At 36.7% G+C, this 19,652-nt stretch overlaps 1 protein-coding gene across 2 annotated transcripts; it reads left to right on the forward strand.

Annotated features, from left to right (window-relative positions):
- The first annotated feature begins 168 nt into the window (after positions 1-168).
- Positions 169-17,067, forward strand: cldn10a (claudin 10a). 2 transcript variants are annotated; one of them, XM_082189714.1, is made up of 7 exons: positions 169-325; positions 4,213-4,284; positions 10,761-10,991; positions 13,303-13,464; positions 13,567-13,648; positions 13,741-13,845; positions 15,829-17,067. In XM_082189714.1, the coding sequence occupies exons 3-7, from the start codon at positions 10,772-10,774 to the stop codon at positions 15,971-15,973; spliced, it is 714 nt and encodes a 237-aa protein (XP_082045840.1). In that variant the 5' UTR covers positions 169-325; positions 4,213-4,284; positions 10,761-10,771; the 3' UTR covers positions 15,974-17,067. The 2 variants fall into 2 exon arrangements, with proteins under 2 accessions (XP_082045840.1, XP_082045841.1); XM_082189715.1 differs by lacking the exons at positions 169-325; positions 4,213-4,284 and having other exon boundaries at positions 10,178-10,991.
- The last annotated feature ends 2,585 nt before the right edge of the window (positions 17,068-19,652 follow it).

The raw sequence follows: 19,652 nt of genomic DNA on the forward strand, positions 1-19,652 counted from the left end.
CCCACTATGGTGAATAACTATCTCATGAATATTAATTAAAGCATACCTACGTTGCTTGGTAACCCTCCCAATTAATATTCAGGCACCAACGGCGATCATTTCCTATCCTATCCTTGACTTTGCGACCAATCAGACCAACTGGTCGAGCGTCACCTAATTAATATTTATGACCCAAACCTTCACCATAGTAGGATTTGTAGTACATTTTCTTTCTTTGAGGACGATCGGATTCGGCAGGAGTTTGAGATCAACCGAACTCACGAGGAAACGGCAGATTTTCAGAAGATTGCTGTGAGATGCAATTGGTGAAGGATTCAATTTTATGGTTATTACTCTTTTTAAGCAAGTTAAGCAAGAGATGTAGCTACATTTGTAGCTTTGATTGTGTTATTGTGCTTCGGGTTGAGGAGGCTTCTTGTCTACCATCTGTTCTTTATTAGCTCTGCATACACAACCCACTCATGCAGTGTGCTGGAAGCAATCATATTTAATTACAGTGTCTAAACAGAGGAAAACAAAAAGTTACACAACAAATCTAGTCTTTTTAACATATAGAATGTTTCAAAAATGAAAATCATTTACTCTTCCTCATGTTGTTCCAAACCCATATTATTGTTTTGTCTTCTATGAAACACAAATGGATACATTATGAATAATGTAGCTACTGGTTGTTCTTTTCCATTCCATACATTTACAATAAATAGCCTAGGAATACAAGTATAAAACAATAAAAGTATCATACACAGTTCCATCTGACTCTTCCAATTCTTCTCGAACACACCAAAATTAGTCTGTAAAAATAAAAAGATTAGTTTGTGAACAAGATCGAGCGTTTCATAAAGAATTCAAAAGAACGTTTTGTACACTAAACTTTGAATTTTAAAGCTGACCTATTATGCCCCTTTTTATAAGTGGAGGTAAATAAGTTTCAGGTGTCCCAAGAATGTGTTTGTAAAGTTTTAGCTCAAAATACCCCACAGATCATTTATTATACAATGTTGTAACATATTAGACATTTTTGAGTGAAAGGAAAAACATGCTGTTTTCATGCATGTGTCCTTAATGCAAATGATCTGCTGTTGCTCCCCGCCCGCTTTCCAGAAGAGGGCGGAGCCTGTACAGCTCGTGCCTCCAATACTCTGCCAAAAGCTAAAACATCTGTTCTGGTTTTTTTTAATTGCTTTTAATTTGAATCAAGCAACAAAAGAAAAACTGAAAATCACTCACTGCTCTTGATTGAGTAACTTAGTAGCATTAATAAGAATAAATCTCTTACTTGAATGCTGCTGTTAAATGATATGGTGAGGAGATAAACATGGCGGACTGTGTTCTGCTCACTCAGGGCGGGGTCAGCAGTCGTGGGCGGAGCCTAATCATTTGTGACGTCACAAACGCTACAATCTGCAATCTGCTTGTTCTGAAACACTGCTTATGATTTATGGGGATTAAAAAAGAGGAATGGGTGGATTTTTTACCATTTATAGCAGGGAACGGCAACTGGCGGCCCGCGGGCCAAAACTGGCCCGCCAGCAATATTTTCTGGCCCGCCGGATTATTTTGGTAGTCCTAAATGCTGCACAAAACTCTTCCACTACTTGAGAAAAGCCGTAGTCGATTTCACCGCCGCATACTGTGTGAAACGCCCATAGGGAATCATGCGGCGCGGGATTACATTTTAAAGTATAACTGTGCGTTCCCACCGGACGCGAATAGCGCGTAAAATTCGCACCTGCCGCATCTAGTTATACGCTTGACCACTTTGTGTCCATTCGCGCGTCAAAAGACGTTAGCGGTCAGAACTCTGGTGTACTTTGGACGGAGCGGGCGGTCGGGAAATAAAGCGGGTGAACACCGAGTATATTTTAAGCGGTTGCTGAATAGAACCTTGTGGGAGCGGGACGGAAAAAAAAAACAGTCCCGCGCAGACCTCCTTAAACCTTAGGTGTGTATGTGTGTGTCCCTGAATAAATAATAATAAAAAAAAAAAGGAATAAAGTTCAAAAGGCGGACTGTACGGAATGAGGCATGATTGCTATTCACACCTTTATTAAAATGGCTGTAATCTGTTACCACAATAGTACTTGATCTGTTTAAAATGATTTCCTTGATATATGCATAAGGTGTTAAATTTAAAATTTAAAATCAAAATTAAAATTTGTCTAATCCAGTAATTCATTTTTTCTATTTTTGATCTGAGCACAATCAGAAAATCAGAAAACCCGTCCTTATTCGTTTTTTTCATTTCAGTTCAGGAAATAAATAATGGAAAAACAAGTCGTTTTTCATCTTTTTATTTTTGGTTTTAATAAAAAAAAAAAAGATTGAATGAATGGTCCACGGACGGTGACGGACACATCATATTCCACAATAATAGGCCTATATAATGGCGCGTTTCCACCGAGCGGTACAGTACGGTACGGTACGGGTCGGTACCCTTTTATTTGCGTTTCCACTGCCAAAAGTTGAGAATGGTACCAAAAAGCCGAACCGTACCGTACCACTTTTTGGGTACCCTTCCGTTGGGGTACCTAGCACAGTGGTACGGTACTAAAAGGTGGAGCTAGACTCATTGCAGGACGTTGATTGGTTGACAGAGAATCGTCACTTGCGCGTGCTACGAGGGGAATGACAACATAAGAAGCGCCATTTTTTAATATACAGTTTAATATAATACTACTGTTACTGTGTCACGAAATGTAATTTTAAGAGTTTTTCAGGCGAGAATGTAGTTGTTTAAAGCTCAAATCTGTGGTTTATTTATAAAGATGATTTGTTTTTCCCCGGTTGTGAGATCCATGCGATCAGCGGGCGCTCGGCGCTCATGTTTCCCGGCTGGATGAGCCTTTCCTCGGCTAAGTTAGTTCTTCTGACGTTCGCCGATGACTCCGACGGTAGTGGTTAAACATGAGATATAATAATTCGTCTTGTGTAGACCTAACGGGCGATCTTTGGTCTCGTGAATATATAATTCGTTCCCTGTCAATCGTTTTGGCCGAGGGCTAAGTTTAGTTTCATATTATAGGCTATTTGTATTTAACTTTACTGTTGTAATGTTAGACTAGAGCGCAGCATTTGGACATTTGACTGAATTGTTTGCTTTATTTCTTATTGTATAGCTTCTTGTACCTTTTACTTAAACTTTTATATGGGCTATTATTGATAAAACTGAAATTTTACAAAAAGAAATATGGTTTCTTGTCATTTTCTTATTACAAGATTATCACTGATGTTTATTGCAACATTTGTACAAATGCATATATTGCCTGTAATATGTGTAATTTTTTTTATTATTTAAACGAAAAGAGGTAACGTTAGGGTTGTGTTTTAAATTTCGTTTTGTTATAACGTTAAATAGAATAACGTATAACGTGCAGTGAATAATCAATATGCGTTGTGCATGAACCACATTTGTGTCCCTATAATGTTTAATTTATTTAAATGAAAACGAAAAGAGGCAGAGTAGTGTTTTATAACATATTTCGTTTTATTGTTGCTTAAAATGTACATACAGAGTAACAGAGATAACCGGAGTAGCAGAGCGAGCTGAGTGACCTTTTAAGAACGCGCTGTACCATTTGCATGTAGGAGTCGCACATGGCAAGTACAAACTTTGCGTACTTAATATTGAGAAAAGCCTAATGTCGGCGCTTGTCTTCTTGTGACAAACATGTCGAGGAGCAAGAACAAGATCTGCTGTATATGTCATCCATTGTAGTTTACTATGTTCTTCTTCGCGCAAAAATGACGTCGATCGAAACACCACGCCCATCAAGTAAGGGTACTGTTGGCAGTGGAAACGCTAGCCAGATCATGGTTAACAGACCCGAACCGTACCGTACTGTACCGTACCGTACTGTACTGCTCAGTGGAAACGAGCCATTAGAGTATTTAATTTGTATCCATAGGCCTACTCCGTGTAGCTGGCCCGCCATCTACTGGCTAAAAAAAAATATTGGCCCGCGGCCAAAGTTACTTGCCGACCCCTGATTTATAGGGTGGTTGTGAACACACACTGCCGTCACACATTTATGTTCAAAAACATAAATAATTTTTTGCACAATAGGTCCCCTTTAAATTATTACCAACGAGAAGTAGCCTACATTGTAGCTCAATCACAAATAAATCTCATTCCTTTTTGAGAAACACACTGTATGTTCAATCTCTCTCTTCCTTCCTCGCTCTCTGTCTGTCTCTCTTGGATTTCCGATATAGATAAAGCACTGAAACAACAGAAGATGAGAGACCCATAATGATACAGGGCAGGTGGCCACTACACTGATAAAGGTAATGCTGACAGACACAGATCCACACACACTTACACACACGTGAGAAGGGAGGCCCTGAACTGAGCCAGAACTGCACATTAGGAATGATTGACTTCCATGCCATGCTCTGTAAAGCCTAACTTGTTGAGTCATTATTACTTTGCTTAATGTTTTATATGTAAACTTTACTCCAAAGGCAGCGCTGAAAGTGGCCAACTATTGACCTTTGCTCAGTTTGAGTATCGTAAATCATATTCTTCAGGGTTATGTAACTCAAATTTGTGTGGTGTAAATACAGTAAGTGGTGCATTGCTCTTAAACATGTAGAGACATGTTCAGTCAACTTCCCCGGGAATGCTATCATGAAGTCATTCTGATAAACCGTTGTGTCATTTTTCAAGGGTAAATCTTAGTTAACTTGAGGGTACTCTACTCTGTCTGGCATGCAAATATTAACTAGTTTTGTGTGACTCATTTGAGTCTTTCACATTTTTCTAAGAAGTCATGTCATGATGATGTCAGGTTTGTGATCTTTAAGCTTCCTGAAGATGAATGCCCCCATCCTAAATTACTCTGCAATCATAAAAGTGCCACATTCTCCCTTTCGTATGGCAAGAGGGGTGGTAGGGGTGGTAGGGGTGGTAGGGGTGGCGCAATGGATAAGACACATGCCTTTGGTGTGAGAGACCCGGGTTCGAATCCACTGTGAGACACCAATGTGTCCCTGAGCAAGACACTTAACCCCTAGTTGCTCCAGAGGCGTGCGACCTCTGACATAATTAGCAATTGTAAGTCGCTTTGGATAAAAGCGTCAGCTAAATGAATAAATGTAAAATGTAAATGTAAGATTAATTTCACACATGTAATTTGCAACAGTGTAATTGCACATTGGAGGTGATACATGTGTTTAATTTGGCTCAATACAGAGATCTCGAGGGAATCTACATGGTTGTTATGACAGCAGATATTTGGTTTGACGTTCTCGCTGACCTTGTATCACTCAGCAACAGCTCACCTCAAAAACAATTACTGGCTGTTTTGAGTCATCCATCCCCACGGGCACAAGAGAGAATGTCTCTCTAACATGTTCAGGGGAAAAGAAGTTGTTAGTAATTTTGTATTTTATTTAGTTGCTTAACTGATCTTCACTCACTGGCCACTTTATTAGGCACACCTATTCAACTGCTCATTAACACAAATATCTAATCCGCCAATCACATTGTAGCAACTCAACGCATTTAGGAATGTAGACACGGGCTGTGTCCCAAATCGCTCACCTATACCCTAAAGCAGGGTTTCTCAAACTCGGTCCTGGAGGGCCACTGTCCTGCACAGTTTAGCTCCAACCCTGATCAAACACACCTAGCTGTGAGTTTCTAGTGATCCTGAAGACATTGATTAGCTTGCTCAGGTGTGTTTGATCAGGGTTGGAGCTAAACTGTGCAGGACAGTGGCCCTCCAGGACCGAGTTTGAGAAACCCTGCCCTAAAGGGACATTGCTGAACACTGTTGATACTTAAAATCCCAGACACCAACATAGTGTCGGCCCAGGGACCTGTACCATGAAGGTAGCTGAACAAACTCGAGGTTACAGGATTAGTTTTGAGTTGACAAAACCAAACCGATGCTATCAGGCTTTATTGGTACCATGATGCAGCTCATCAACTTTCTCTGTCAACTCAGGCTTTGATCCTTAAGCTATGATTACTCCACACGCGCGTGCACATAAAAGAGTGACGTCGACACTGAACAACCAATCGCGGGTCGAGAGCGATATATTTTTCCGCGGAGGAGCAAGAGATAATCATTCAGAATTACGATGAATTTAAATATGTATTTCAAGCTCGAAACAATACGGTCTCTGCTGCCAAAGCAAGAGAAGACTGTTGGAGAAAGATTGCTGATTGTTAATGTGTAAGTTAAACAAATACGTTCTATATTTATGTAAAATGATTTATGTATGTATGTGTAGCCTATATGTGTAATATAGCCTATATACTATTTTTGCTGCATGCAATATTTTTGCTATTTTTGATACATGCACATTTTTATATACCGGTATATTATAAAAATAGGCTATAGGCTATATTACACATAGGCTACACATACATACATAATTTTACATAAATATAGAACGTATTTGTACTACTAAGAAAGCTAGGGAATCCTATCATAAGATGAACAGAATAATAATAAAGATAAAAAAAAAATTCTTAACATGTATTATATTGTATAGTACATTTGTGCAATTTGCTTTTTAAAAAAAAAAAAAAAAATGTGTTCATGTGATGTCACCCTATCAATATATCTTACCGGCAATTTTATAAAAGCCCTCTTTTATCGACAAGGCCGATACATGTCCGGGGAACACTATTATTTAAACTATTCATGTACTCCTGCAGAGCGAGGACCACCTTACGAATGGTTCGACAAACCGTGTTTTCCCCTATAGCTTCTGTGCGTCACCCACCGTGCAAGAAAAAAAAAAACGCAACGCAATACCATTTGCGTTACAGTAAGTGCATAAATTCGACGTGTTAAATTCTTTATGTGCGGCTCAAGAAGTTCGCAAAGATAAGACATTCCTTCCGCGGAAAATCTGTATCTTTCATACAAATAACTATCAGGAAAGGCAAGGGGATTTTGTCTGGCTAAAAACTCTTTCTCTACGAAGTGCTCGTCAAACAATTTGCGCTGAGATGTCACAGGATTTGGAAGAAAAGGTAAAGTCATTGTAACAGACACTTGTAATAAGTTACGTCACCTATATGTTTCTTTGCTCTCAGCTGATTGGTCAAACTTCAGTCTGAGATCTTGAATCCAGAACATAACCTGCCCCGGAGCAGGTTAGCCGTGCAGCGTAAGATACCATGGCAACGAACACCGATTAAAGCCAAGCTACTTTCATAGTACCTAAAACCCAAGCTACTTTCATAGTACCTAAAACCCAGGGTTGGCGGAAACTAAACTGAAACATAGCTGGCTAGCCACCTAAACCGGCTTCATGGTATAGGCCCCAGATCAGGGCCACATATAGTAAATGTGGATTCAACACGCCCACATATGTGTTGCTTCCCGCTACTCTCTCTCCAGCGCTGGAAAGCTTTACAATTATTAATGCGGGTCCTAAAACTTTTACCTGATCATAACCCTTTCTTTTTCCAGTGATATTCCTCTGAACCTTTTTTTTTCTTTTTTGAAGGGATCGTTCACCCAAAAATGAAAATGTTGTCATCATTTAATCACCCTTAAGTTGCTCCAAACCTGTATGAGTTTCTTTCTTCTGTTGAGCAAAAAAAATGTTGGTAACCAGACAGTTGACAGCACCCATTGACTTCCATAGTAGAAAAAAAATACCCAAATAGTTGCAAAAGGGGGTCCAACGCGTTACTAACAAAGTGTACCTAATAAAGTGGCTGGTGAGTATATAGTACAGTAGTCAACATGTGAAGTGGATCAAAACCTTTATCAAAGTTTTACATGAATTTTTAACAATACCTGTTCCTGTCTTAGGACAACTGTGATGCAACACTTCAAATGTTGACTTCTATATATATATATAGAGAGAGAGAGAGAGAGAGAGAGAGAGAGAGAGAGTAGAGAGAGTTATATCTTTATAAAGATATAAAGATTTGACATTGAAGAGGGAGCAAAGCCTTTTGACCCGAGACCACATGTTTTTGTTTTTGACCAGTAGGCCACTACCTAGCTACACCATAGCAACCACATAGAAATGCAAAAAAAATTTTGAAAGTTATTTCCAGAGTTGTGCTTTGTTTCTGCACTGCTCTTCTGTGGGGATGAATCTGGCAGTTTGTAAGGCCAATTCATACCTATTTTCCGTTTTAGCGAATTAGTGGCTAATTTGTATGAATTGTATGAAAAACCCAGACAACTTCCGGCAAATTTAGATTTGCTCTGCAAGTAGTCTGGCAAAGAGCTCATTCAAGCCCATTTCTAATCCGTCGAAATCGCGGCACCAATCAGAAACGTTGAGGCGGGCTTTAAACAATGACGATCGCTCTGATTGGTTTTAGGTCTATCCAATTGCGACCAGAGGCATTTGAGCGACGTCCGTTGGTGAAGCGCACCAACTTTTAAATGCATTATTATATTCAAATTGCAAACACATGAGGACAGTCTCCATGAAAGACCCACTGGCAGATGAACGTGCTGCTACATTTCTCTCCGAAACGGTAGGAAATGTAATTCGATTAGAGGATTTTAACAAGATGATTGATAGGGCAGTTTACGTGACAGGACGCACGCGACAGATCCGTCCGATAAAGATGACAAAGTAGTATGTCCCAAAGCTTGCCTACGTTTTTGCTACACATTCAAAAGTAAATACCTTTTCTTCACAAAAAGAGTACATACTTTTATGGCGTAGTGTAACTTAGGCGAATTGGGACGCAGCATATGGCTTTACACGATGTCGATCGCTCTGATTGGTTTTAGGTCTATCCAATTGTGCCCAGAGGCATTTGAGCGACGTCCGTTGGTGACGCCCCTTTGGAAATGAGTTATTAATGAAGCTTTGCCAGACCATAACTCAGTAACTACTGAGAATGGTCTGATTTTAACCAGGCTAATGAATTTGTACAATCTCAGTTGTATGTGTTATGCTGTATCTGCTTATGCCCCACTAGGCTACTCAGGCCAATAAGAGACAATGAACTACTGTTCTTAATTTTTTATTATACAAATGTGACCTTAAAATAATAAAACTGATCGTCTGAGATCAGGTAAAAAATATATAGATATTTCGCCTGTTCTGAACATTTGAAACATTTTGTAACAGTTATTATTGAACAAAGCCTCGTTTACTGAAACCACATGACTTTTTACAGTTTCTTCAGAATTTAACAAATTTTTGTAGCCTATTTATATTGTAAAGGTTTCGTTACATTCCCGAAATAACGCTGTTGTTTTGTTGACCTAATAAGTTATTAAATGAAATGATCAATGTAACTGATACTACCTTCAAACATTATATAATTGTAATTTATGTGTTCTTGGCTGAGCCGAGCAGCTGTTGACTGAAGAAGCCTCACTGTTTTGGTCAGGTCAGGTTATGTTTTGTAACTCCCTCTGGGGGACTGAGGGAAACCTTTAACAGGATCCTAGCCTGAGAACAGGCAGGAAGACCCATTTGACCTCTGCTAACTGGAGCCTCCTGGTTACACAAACATGCTCTCCAACTCACACATACAAACACATTTACCATTTCAATATTCTTGCCAAATGCTCCTTTTTTATTAAACAGCAGTAAAACACCGGTGACATTTTAGAAAAGTGAAGATCTGTTATTTTAAGCTCAAGGTGTAGTGTTCACACAGGAAGCATGACTGAAATTCTAGACAGTGTGGATATTTTACATGCACTCTCTCCTGCGAGTTTTGAAGCACACTTTTTAACACATAAAAACATAATTGCAGGACCAATGCAAAAACATGAATTGCAATGAAAGATAAAACTGGTGCTTATATAACAATACATCATTTTTTATTCATTCTCGTATCACAGAGGATTCACCCAAATTCTTACAGTACCTCTAGATGGCAACGAAACCTCAGATTAGAACCTCAACCTTGGTCCAAATCTTGGTTGTTATAGTTAAACTGAAACCATAAAAAACATTTTTGATAATAAACATCAACTTAAATAAGAAACTTTTTTTTTTATTTAACCGTAAACTTATTTTATTTTCATACAGTTTAACTTCATATGCTAAAATAATTAAAATTAAGACTGAAATAAAATCATTGTAATAAAAAATTTAAACATAACACATAAAAAAATTTACTAAAAGTTTAGCTAAAATGAAAAATAAAATATAAAAATAAAAACGAATAAATAATTTTAAAGGGTTAGTTCACACAGAAGTGTACATGTGTATATCTACATCAAAATTTTTTGAAGAGACTCAATCACTTTATATGATGAACAGATTGAATTTAGGCTCATGCGTGTTCGCTTAACGTGAGAGAACCAATGAGGTTCATTCTCTTGTTACGCAGCACTTTGAGCTTCCGCAAGAGGTTTGTTCTCGCGCTGGTCCAAATGAATCCTAAATACAAAATGACAGACTTTAAAGTTCTATCTCTCACATCAGACCCTTATCTGAACATTTTTCCTCAATATCCGCTAGAAGCATTGACTTTTCAGGCCCTTCCAATAACACCCATCTTTTATGTACTCACCTCCTGACCTCCAGCATCTTTGCAGACTCTCTTAAAATGATTCTTGCAGAGTGATGTTTGGGTGGGTGTGTGTGTATGCGAGTGTGTGTGGTGTCGTGGGTAGTTAATGTGAAAACAAAAAGCTATTGGTCAGCTGTTGAAAAGGTTAGTAGCCAGAGCCCTCCCTGCTGAATATAAAGCAGCTTTGGGGGGGAGACCCGTCAAACAAACGGTTCAGTCCAGACTCAGAACCCCTTACGGATGAACTGAATCCTGCTGAGACCAGACTCTTCTCTGCATTTAACTTTAATAGAACATTGGGAAATGGGTAATATGGGAACCGAGATCATTGCCTTCATTTTTACCATATCTGGATGGATTCTGATCTCCTCCACAATCCCAACTGACTACTGGAAAGTGTCGTCAGTGGATGGGACGGTCATCACCACGGCAACATTTTGGTCCAATCTCTGGAAGACGTGTGTTACGGATTCAACCGGAGTCTCCAACTGCAAGGACTTTCCTTCAATGCTCGCACTGGATGGTACTTTATTACTTACTTTTATTGACTTTTATTGACTTTTTATTTCTTGCCTGAATGAATGGTCTGAATGTGTTTGTGAGTTATTGGTCCCTTTTCCTTCTCCCAGAAGATCCTGGTGTCTAATTGTTCGGAAAAAGAGTAGCATGGTGTTGGATTGCCCTTATGCTGCTTTAGCCAGAAGCTTCCACAACACAAACAAACCGAAGCCAAACCGATCACTTGACCATTTAAACAGGGAGTTTATTGTGTTATGATTGTGCTTAATGCATTTAACATGATGCTGACACCAGTTTAAGAATGCAATCATTTGAGCTCTGTGGAGGTAAAAAAGAGAAACAAAATGATCTGCTTGTCTCAAACTTAATATTTCTGACTTGCTACTTCTGTTACAACCTGCAGGAATGTACAGTATTATCTTAAGGCAAGTAGAAAAATAGTGTTTATAATAACCACACTTTAGCTTAATTATGTCTGGATGGCACACCCACAAACAGGAGAAAGCACACAGACACAGTTCCCTCAGGCTGCCGTGCAAAAGCAGGTGGTTAATAGGTCATGTATTGAATGTTTAATGCATAATTGGCTTGTTTGAGGCGCTGCATATTTGTGATGTGACCTCTTTGACGGCTAACTGGAGAGTTTAATCAATCAATCAATCAAATTTTATTTTTAGAGCGCCTTACAACAGCCAAAAGGTGCACAAGGCGCTTTCCAGTAAAAGCATCAATAGACAACAGAAAATAAAACACAAATATACATAAAAAATAGCAGTCGAGTCAGAGTTATGTAACACAGTTACGTGTTAAAAGCTTGTCTGAACAGATGTGTTTTCAACTGCGATTTAAAAACACTCAACACGGTGATGCTTCGTAGGAGTGTTGGTAAAGCGTTCCACAGATTAGGGCCCTGGACGGCAAATGACCGGCCTCCAAACTTTTTATATTTGAATTTGGGAAAGATGAAAGATGCTACATGTGTTGAGGGAGATCGTGGTGTCGTCTCTGTATGCTTGCTAAGGTGAGGGTGCGTATCAATCTAGTTCAGTAGTCGGGGCGCTGATCAGGGAATCCGCCATTTTAAGGGCTTTCTCAATCGCGAAATCCTTCCAGTGCACTAGAACGTTCGCTCCCTAAACAAATCCCACAATGCACCGTGAAATCCTGGGAGCATCTATGTTCCCTTACCGGAAATTATTTCACATTTCTGAAGCACGAAACGCGCGAGCCAACTCAATGAATATAATGACACGTGATAGAAGATTTGAAAAGACAAACCTCTTTTTATTATATGTCAGCATAAATCACCAGTGAACACATATGTTACAGAACAATGTGTTTATACAGCGTTTTAATCAAAAATATATATGTCCTGCTAGTTGTCGATTTATACCAGCGGTAACATGTTGCTGGAAATTGAGTAATCACTGTCCCAGTGAGTAGTGGAGCAGGGTCCTTACCAGTGCCCGGATTCGTGGACACGATATGCTGATTCACGAGCTGGGGAGCGGATTGAGACGCACCCTGAGGGATTGTTAGCCTGTTGCTATGTGGTTGCTATGGTGTGAGGCCCATTTGCAATGTACATTACTGGGAGTATCAGTGACATCATAACATAGATGAGGTGTTATCGAAGTTGCAAGAATGGCTTGTGTTAGTCTCGGTAGCATCAGTAAGAATGGGTTGAAAATAATAAGCCGATCTGTAGTGTTTTGTGTAGATGTATTCCATCATTTTCCAGACCAAGTTTATGAATTTATGACTTTATACCTATTTAGAATGACTTTTACCTTTAGCTTTTATTGTAGATTTTCTCTGTAAAGAAAACTTTAAATATTTTTTTATATAAATAATAGTGAATAATAATAATAATAATAAAAGGTTTAAAATACATTTTCTAATAATTTACAATCATTTTAATAATTCAGTTATTGTATTATATATACACACAATTTATTGTGCTTTACATAAAAATGATTTAAAAATAATCATAAAATAATCAGAACAGATTAAAGAAAATTAACAAAAATAAAACTAGATTTAATTTGTATTAAAAACCAAATAAGCAGAAATATAGGCAAAGTAAATAATTATGTTAAATTATAAATTTAAATGATACATTTTCAGTAACTGTATAACATATAATTTTTTTTGTGTGTTGGCACCAGTGAAAATGTTAGTGCAAGCAGAAATCTGATCTACTGGCCCGACCAGGCAAGCAAAAAAAAAAAAAAAATCTTCCTGTTTATCCCAGTGATTGTATAATAAATTATTCCCTGATATATATATTGCTTCTGCTTCTGCTGTTCCTGCAGCTTATATCCAGGTGTGTCGTGGACTGATGATCTCAGCTGTGTGCCTGGGATTTTTTGGAGCTATCCTGGCGCTAGTGGGCATGAAGTGTACTAAAATAGGGGGATCAGAGACCACCAAAGCCAGGATCACCTGTCTGTGTGGACTGCACTTTATTCTCAGTGGTAAATGTTGCCTATAGGTCATGGTTTCTTTTCTAAAGCATTTGCAATTCCCACTTTTCAGAATGAGAGTGTCCTGTAACTATACACCCATCCTCTGTGCAGGAATCTGCTCTTTGACCGCCTGTTCTCTCTACGCACACCGGATCACGTCAGAGTTTTTTGACCCCTTATTTGTGAAACAGAAGTAAGCAATAGCATCCCATTGTAACATTCTTCCTGCAATTTCCTTTCTCATTACCTATTACCAGCACCAGTGTTTTGCCTGTTTGGATTTAGGTTTGAACTCGGGGCGGCCCTGTTCATTGGCTGGGCAGGATCAGTTCTCAGCATTCTTGGAGGATTTATCTTTTGCTTTTCCATGTCAGAGGGATTCATTATCAGGTCTGATTCTTAGATTGTCCACATGCATACTGTTTCGCCTGTTTTTAAGGGGTCCTAAAATATATATATACATATATATATATATATATTTAAACCTCCTATTGCATTCGGGTCCATCTTGACTCAGAAGAGGTACATAAATAAATAGAAAAAAAAATCCATAGTTTTTAGAACGAAGATGAAGATGGTAAGATGTGTATTTTGACCGCAAGTAAGATGGTCAAAATACACACACTTTTCCCCCCTAGAATTTTTTATCATACAATGTTAGAGATATAACCATTTAAACTAAATTTTTAGGCCTTTTAAGTTCGGGTCCATTTTGACCCGAAAGTGAACTGTGGCTTTTTTCTTACATCTATTTACATCTAGATTTGTCTAAAATTACTTCCGTAAAAATACATTTTGTTTATAAACATTGCACGCTCATGCACACACAATAATTCTAAAATTGAAATAAAATGCCAAACTAATTAATGTGTTTGTAGAGCAAAATTTCATTGACCAAATGGTCTAAATTTGAAAAAGGAAAGAGGGTTTGGAAAAGAAAAAGTCCATATTCCACTTTGCTGCCACCTATTGGTGAACCATTGCAGCGTGAAAAGGAGATTAAAGCTGTTTATCGTAATTTTTTTCATATGAAAGTAAAAGTGTTGGCAAGTAAAATTTTTATATTTTGTTTGAAAACATTTCAGAGTAATATTGATGTTGTTTTGTTAAAAAAAATTTTTTAGGTTTCATAAATTTAGAAGTTTTGACCAGTCATGAGTTATAAGTTTCAAATAAATGAAATTAAATCCACTGAAGTGGATAACAATATATCAAATAAATGTTCCCATAAATATTGATTAAAATATATATTTTCTTGCATCTCATTGGTTTTTGCTAGTTCTTGAAAATTTTTAAATTTCAAAGATTTATTTTATTTTATTTTAAAGGGGGTAAATGAAGTAAAAGCATGGTAAAACATGGTAACACTTAAAACTCATTTGTGCAATAATGAGAAGTTACTGATACAGTATGGTTTTATACTAAAATATTAAGTTATGTTGTACAAGCTTACGTTCCACCGGGTCCAAACAGACCCTGGAATGAAAAAGGCGTATACAGTTTTTATAATGCATTAGGAGGGTTTAAAAGGAATTTCATTTGGAATTTTCATGTCCGCATCCTAAAATATTAACAAATGAATGTCCATGTTTACATGTCAAATACACCTCTTTGAAACATAGCCCATCCATTCACAGTAATTTTATTTTAGTATGATATTTAAAAAATATATTCTTAAACATCAGAAAAACTAACAACTTAAAATTGTGTCAAACTGTTTCTTAAAATCAATCAATCAATCAACTAATCAATCAATCAATCAATCAATCAATCAATCAATCAATCAATCAATCAACCAATCAATCAACCAATCAACCAATCAATCAGATTGTTAATAGGAATGCTTCGCCCAAAAATGATCATTTGATGAAATTTCTTTATTCTGTGCACACAGATATTTTATTCTAATGGTCTGAGAGAAGGTTGTGCAAAACATTTTTAATATGTTATTCTACACTGTAAAAAAAAGTTGCTGCCTTAATTTTAAGTACAATTAACTTGGATGTTTAAGTCATTTACATTAAAGTGATTTTAAAACGAGTTGAATCTTGTATAATTGATAAAAAAAGGTGAAAATTGCTTAACTTATTTTGATAAGTAAAGGCAATGTAAAAACGACAAAAAAATTCTGTATTGTTCTATATTATTTATATAATAAAGTAGCTATTATTTTATTAATTATATTTCTATATAGCTTTAATTTGTTTAGTTTTTCAATTTCCGTTTTAGTAATTTTATTGTTTCAACTTACTTATACTTTTTTTTTTCAAATTACTACTAGTTTTTGATTATTATTATTTTTTATAGTTTTGATTTTAGTTAACAATAACAACACTGGTTCTAATATCTTGAAATCATTCTCCTCTCTGACAGGGAATACTCCTACAACGGTGCCACGTCTTTCATATCAAAAAGAACCAAGATCACTGCGATGGGCAAGAGCCCTGCGACTCCTCGGAAAGATCCTCCAGACCAAAGCTTTTCTGGCAGGCAGTTTGAGAGGAACGCGTACGTTTGACTTCAGCATCCTCAGTCAAGCTGGAAATGACAACAAGTGAACAAGGCCAACAAATACACACTGTGTAAAGTCAACTATCAAACAAATCCTTGAATGGAGAACCTGAGGTCATAAGGCTGCTTTCATCATTTGAAGACTGCACAGAGGCAAATGCCATATATTATAAATATATATATACCCTGTATATATGAGTAAATCCAGATATTTTTCTTTTTCAGAGGCTATTTTGGTTAAGATATATCTATAGACAATACATTGAGACATTTTTCAGTTTCAATCCATATATATTAGCCATTAGAAACCTCAAGAAAGTTTCCAAGTATGACATTGTGAAACAATCAGCAGATTTCTTCACTTGGGACTTTGAAGTAAGTCAGGTGAACTGATGACAGAGAAGACGGGGAGAACAGCTGCGCTCCACTGACCACAGGAACATGCTGTCTCAGTTCGGAAATTGCGCCGGTCCTGGAGTCTCTCTTCACCTCCTGATCAGTGGAAACTCGAGACTCTGACCCCAGTTTTTAGAGCTGGAGCTTCCGTGAGCGGCTGCGGGTTGGCAGAGTCTCCTTGTTCTGTCGGATTCTTCCTTAAACAAGTGTGCAGTGTCTCTGTGCTTTTTGTAAGAAGGTTTTCAAGTATTTTAGGGTCAGTAGTCTGTTTTTATTTTTTTAAAGAAATGAACACTTTTATTCAGCAAGGATGCATTAAATTGATCAGAAGTGGCAGTAAAGACCTGAAAAAAAGATTTATTTAAAATAAATGCTGTTCTTTTTAACAATGATAACACATTTTTTGAATGTATTAGATTATTAGCATATTAGTATGATTTCTGAAGGATCATGTAACACTGAAGACTGGAGTAATGATGCTGAAAATTCAGCTTTGTATCACTAAATTGCATGATTTAAATACACGCTGTATATGTTCAATAGAAAACAGTTATTTTAAATTAGAATAATGTTTCAAAATATTACTGTTTTTACTGTATTTTTGAGCAAATAAATGCAGCCTTTGTGAACATAAGAGACTTTTTTTTAAAAAACATTAAAAAATATGTTTTTCAGTGTAATCTGATTAACTGATTTTTGGATGAATCTCCCAAATGTGACCATCAAAAGGAATAATAATAATAATAAATAAGCTTATTGAAAACCAAAGTGGGATGAAAGATTAGGACAATTCTAAGGACCCTGGCTTAAAAAACAACAACACTTTATACATTCAAAAGTAACGTTCCCATAACATTTGAATAATTCTAAAATGAAAATGTTTTTTTTATTTTTTTATTATATTTTGAACGTTCAGAGAACATTGTTTTATCACAGTGCCACAAATCTGCACCAAATCTGAATACTTAGGCTTACAGATTTGTTCAAATATCAAATTTAGAAAAACACTTCTTATAAACAACCAATGACCTTCATCAGGAGTGATTGAGTGTAGAACTGGCCACCAGAGGGCATCATGGTCTTGTTTAAGACTAACAAGAAAAGACATCTCTGACTGGCCCTTCCACTGAAGATAATGTATCTTAGTAAGAGGTGAAGTGCTGTTTCTAAAGAGTCATCGGGATAATGGCTGAGGCTCTTCCAGCAAACAAAGGCGTAATTCAACATCCCAGTCTTGGCTTCATTAGTTTAAACCATGAAGAAAGCACTGATCTCTATATTCTCAGAAGGTCGTTACATTCTGCAGGAGACAGAACAAGCAAGTCCCCTCAAAACCTGATCAAAGTTCAGAACGCAACATCAAACGCCGGAATCTGGGACAGTATATTACAACACACACACACACACACACACACACACACACACACACACACACACACACACACACACACACACACACACACACACACACACACACACACACACACACACACACACACACACACACACACACACATACATACGCCTGATAACTCTTAATTAAGTCTCTTGAACACACACACTTTTATGAAATTAATAATGTTATGAACCCTGCGGCTATTTTGTGGAAATATAAAGGCCCTTTTGAAAACGGCACCCTGTACAGCACCTAAAAACAGATCATCTAACCTGTGCACAGCCTTGTGAAGAAGAAGTACACTTAATTGTATTGAATGTGCACTTGTAGTGTATTCAAATATTAAAAGTATATATTTTTAAAAACTTGACTTGCAGATAATACCTATTAATGAAATAAAAGGCAACTTAAATGTACTTAAAGAGAGTACACTTTCATGACTTTGTTTTTTTTAACACAGTTAAAGGGATCGTTCACCCAGAAATACAAATTCTTTCATAATATACTCACCGTCAAGTTGTTCCAAACCTGTATGAGTTTCTTCTGCTGAACACAAATATATTTTGAAGAATGTCAGTAACCAAACAGTTTTTGGACCCCATTGACTTCCATTGTATAGGCTATGGAAAAAATAAATACTATGGAAGTCAATGAGGTCTATCAACTGTTTGGTTACTTCAAAATATCTTCTGTTGTGTTCAGCAGAAGAAAGAAACTCATACAGGTTTGGAACAACTTGAGGGTGAGTAAATTATGAAAGAATTTGTATTTTTGGGTGAACGATCCCTTTAAGTACACTTTTAAAAAATCCACTTAACTTCAAATTAAAACATTTAGTTTAAGTACATTTTAAATCATTATGTTTTAATAATCTTTTGAGGTGCTTTAAAGATGCATTTATTTTGATGTGTTTTCTAAAGCTCAAGTAAGGTACTTAATTATAATTTTAACTGAAGTGTGTTATTCAATATTACTTTCAAGTTATTTTTTAAATGTAATAAATTGCAGCTTCATCATTACAAATTTGTACAGATATTTCAGTTTCAACAGAAATGACATTACCATATAATTACGGGTAACACCACATAAGGGTATATGGTTACACTTTATTTTAAGGTGTCATTTTTGCAGTGTAATTATATATTTAAGGACTGAGTAATATTAAGCAACTATATGTACTTACTATAGGGTTAGGGTAGGATTTGGGTTTGGTTGAGGGTTAGTTGCATGTAATTATGCATAATTTACTGTTATTTCTACACTGTAAAATCTAATTAGTTGGACTTACTTAAAAAAAGCATGCAAACGATTGCCTTAAAAGAACAGGTAAAGTGAAATAGGAATAGTATGTGGTACTGACAAATGCTCAGTTAGTATAGTTCACTTACACAAGAGTTCTAGTAACTAAAAAAGAACTTTAGAGAGTACTTGATAATTTACTTTAAATAAAATATAATTGTTACCATTGTTGTGTTTTGCAGGCTGAATGAGGAAGTCTGTGTGACTCAAGTATGATCAATTGCAAGATTGTCACAAAAATAGAGGGATTATATAATAAAAGTTTCACAAGGTGTTTAGGACATGCGTGTTAGCAACAAAATTATAAAAGGTCATTAATTGACATGAATATAGTTTTTTAAATATATTTTTATATATATTTATATATTATTATTTATATGTACAGTATATATATCTCTTCTCTTCCTTTGAAACCGATGAACTGATTTCTTGTTGCATTCGCTGCATCAATGGGAAGAGAATTACAATAGTGTGAAGTTCCAAGTGCCCAACCACAGGGATCACTAATCGCCATAATGGTGATTAAAAACATTTTAGGAAAATAAACATCAATTTATGAAGTCAGCTTATGTGATGTTCTCTCAAATGTTTCAGT

The sequence above is a fragment of the Leuciscus leuciscus genome, assembly GCF_965113295.1.
Source record: "Leuciscus leuciscus genome assembly, chromosome: 14".
In the NCBI taxonomy this organism is placed as follows: Eukaryota; Metazoa; Chordata; class Actinopteri; order Cypriniformes; family Leuciscidae; genus Leuciscus; species Leuciscus leuciscus.

Excerpts from the sequence above, each read along its gene's own strand:
- cldn10a (XM_082189714.1), top strand. The coding sequence starts at position 10,772 with ATGGGTAATATGGGAACCGAGATCATTGCCTTCATTTTTACCATATCT. Across the intron at positions 13,465-13,566 it reads ACTGCACTTTATTCTCAGTG|GAATCTGCTCTTTGACCGCC; the intron begins GTAAATGTTGCC and ends TCCTCTGTGCAG. Across the intron at positions 13,649-13,740 it reads CCCTTATTTGTGAAACAGAA|GTTTGAACTCGGGGCGGCCC; the intron begins GTAAGCAATAGC and ends GTTTGGATTTAG.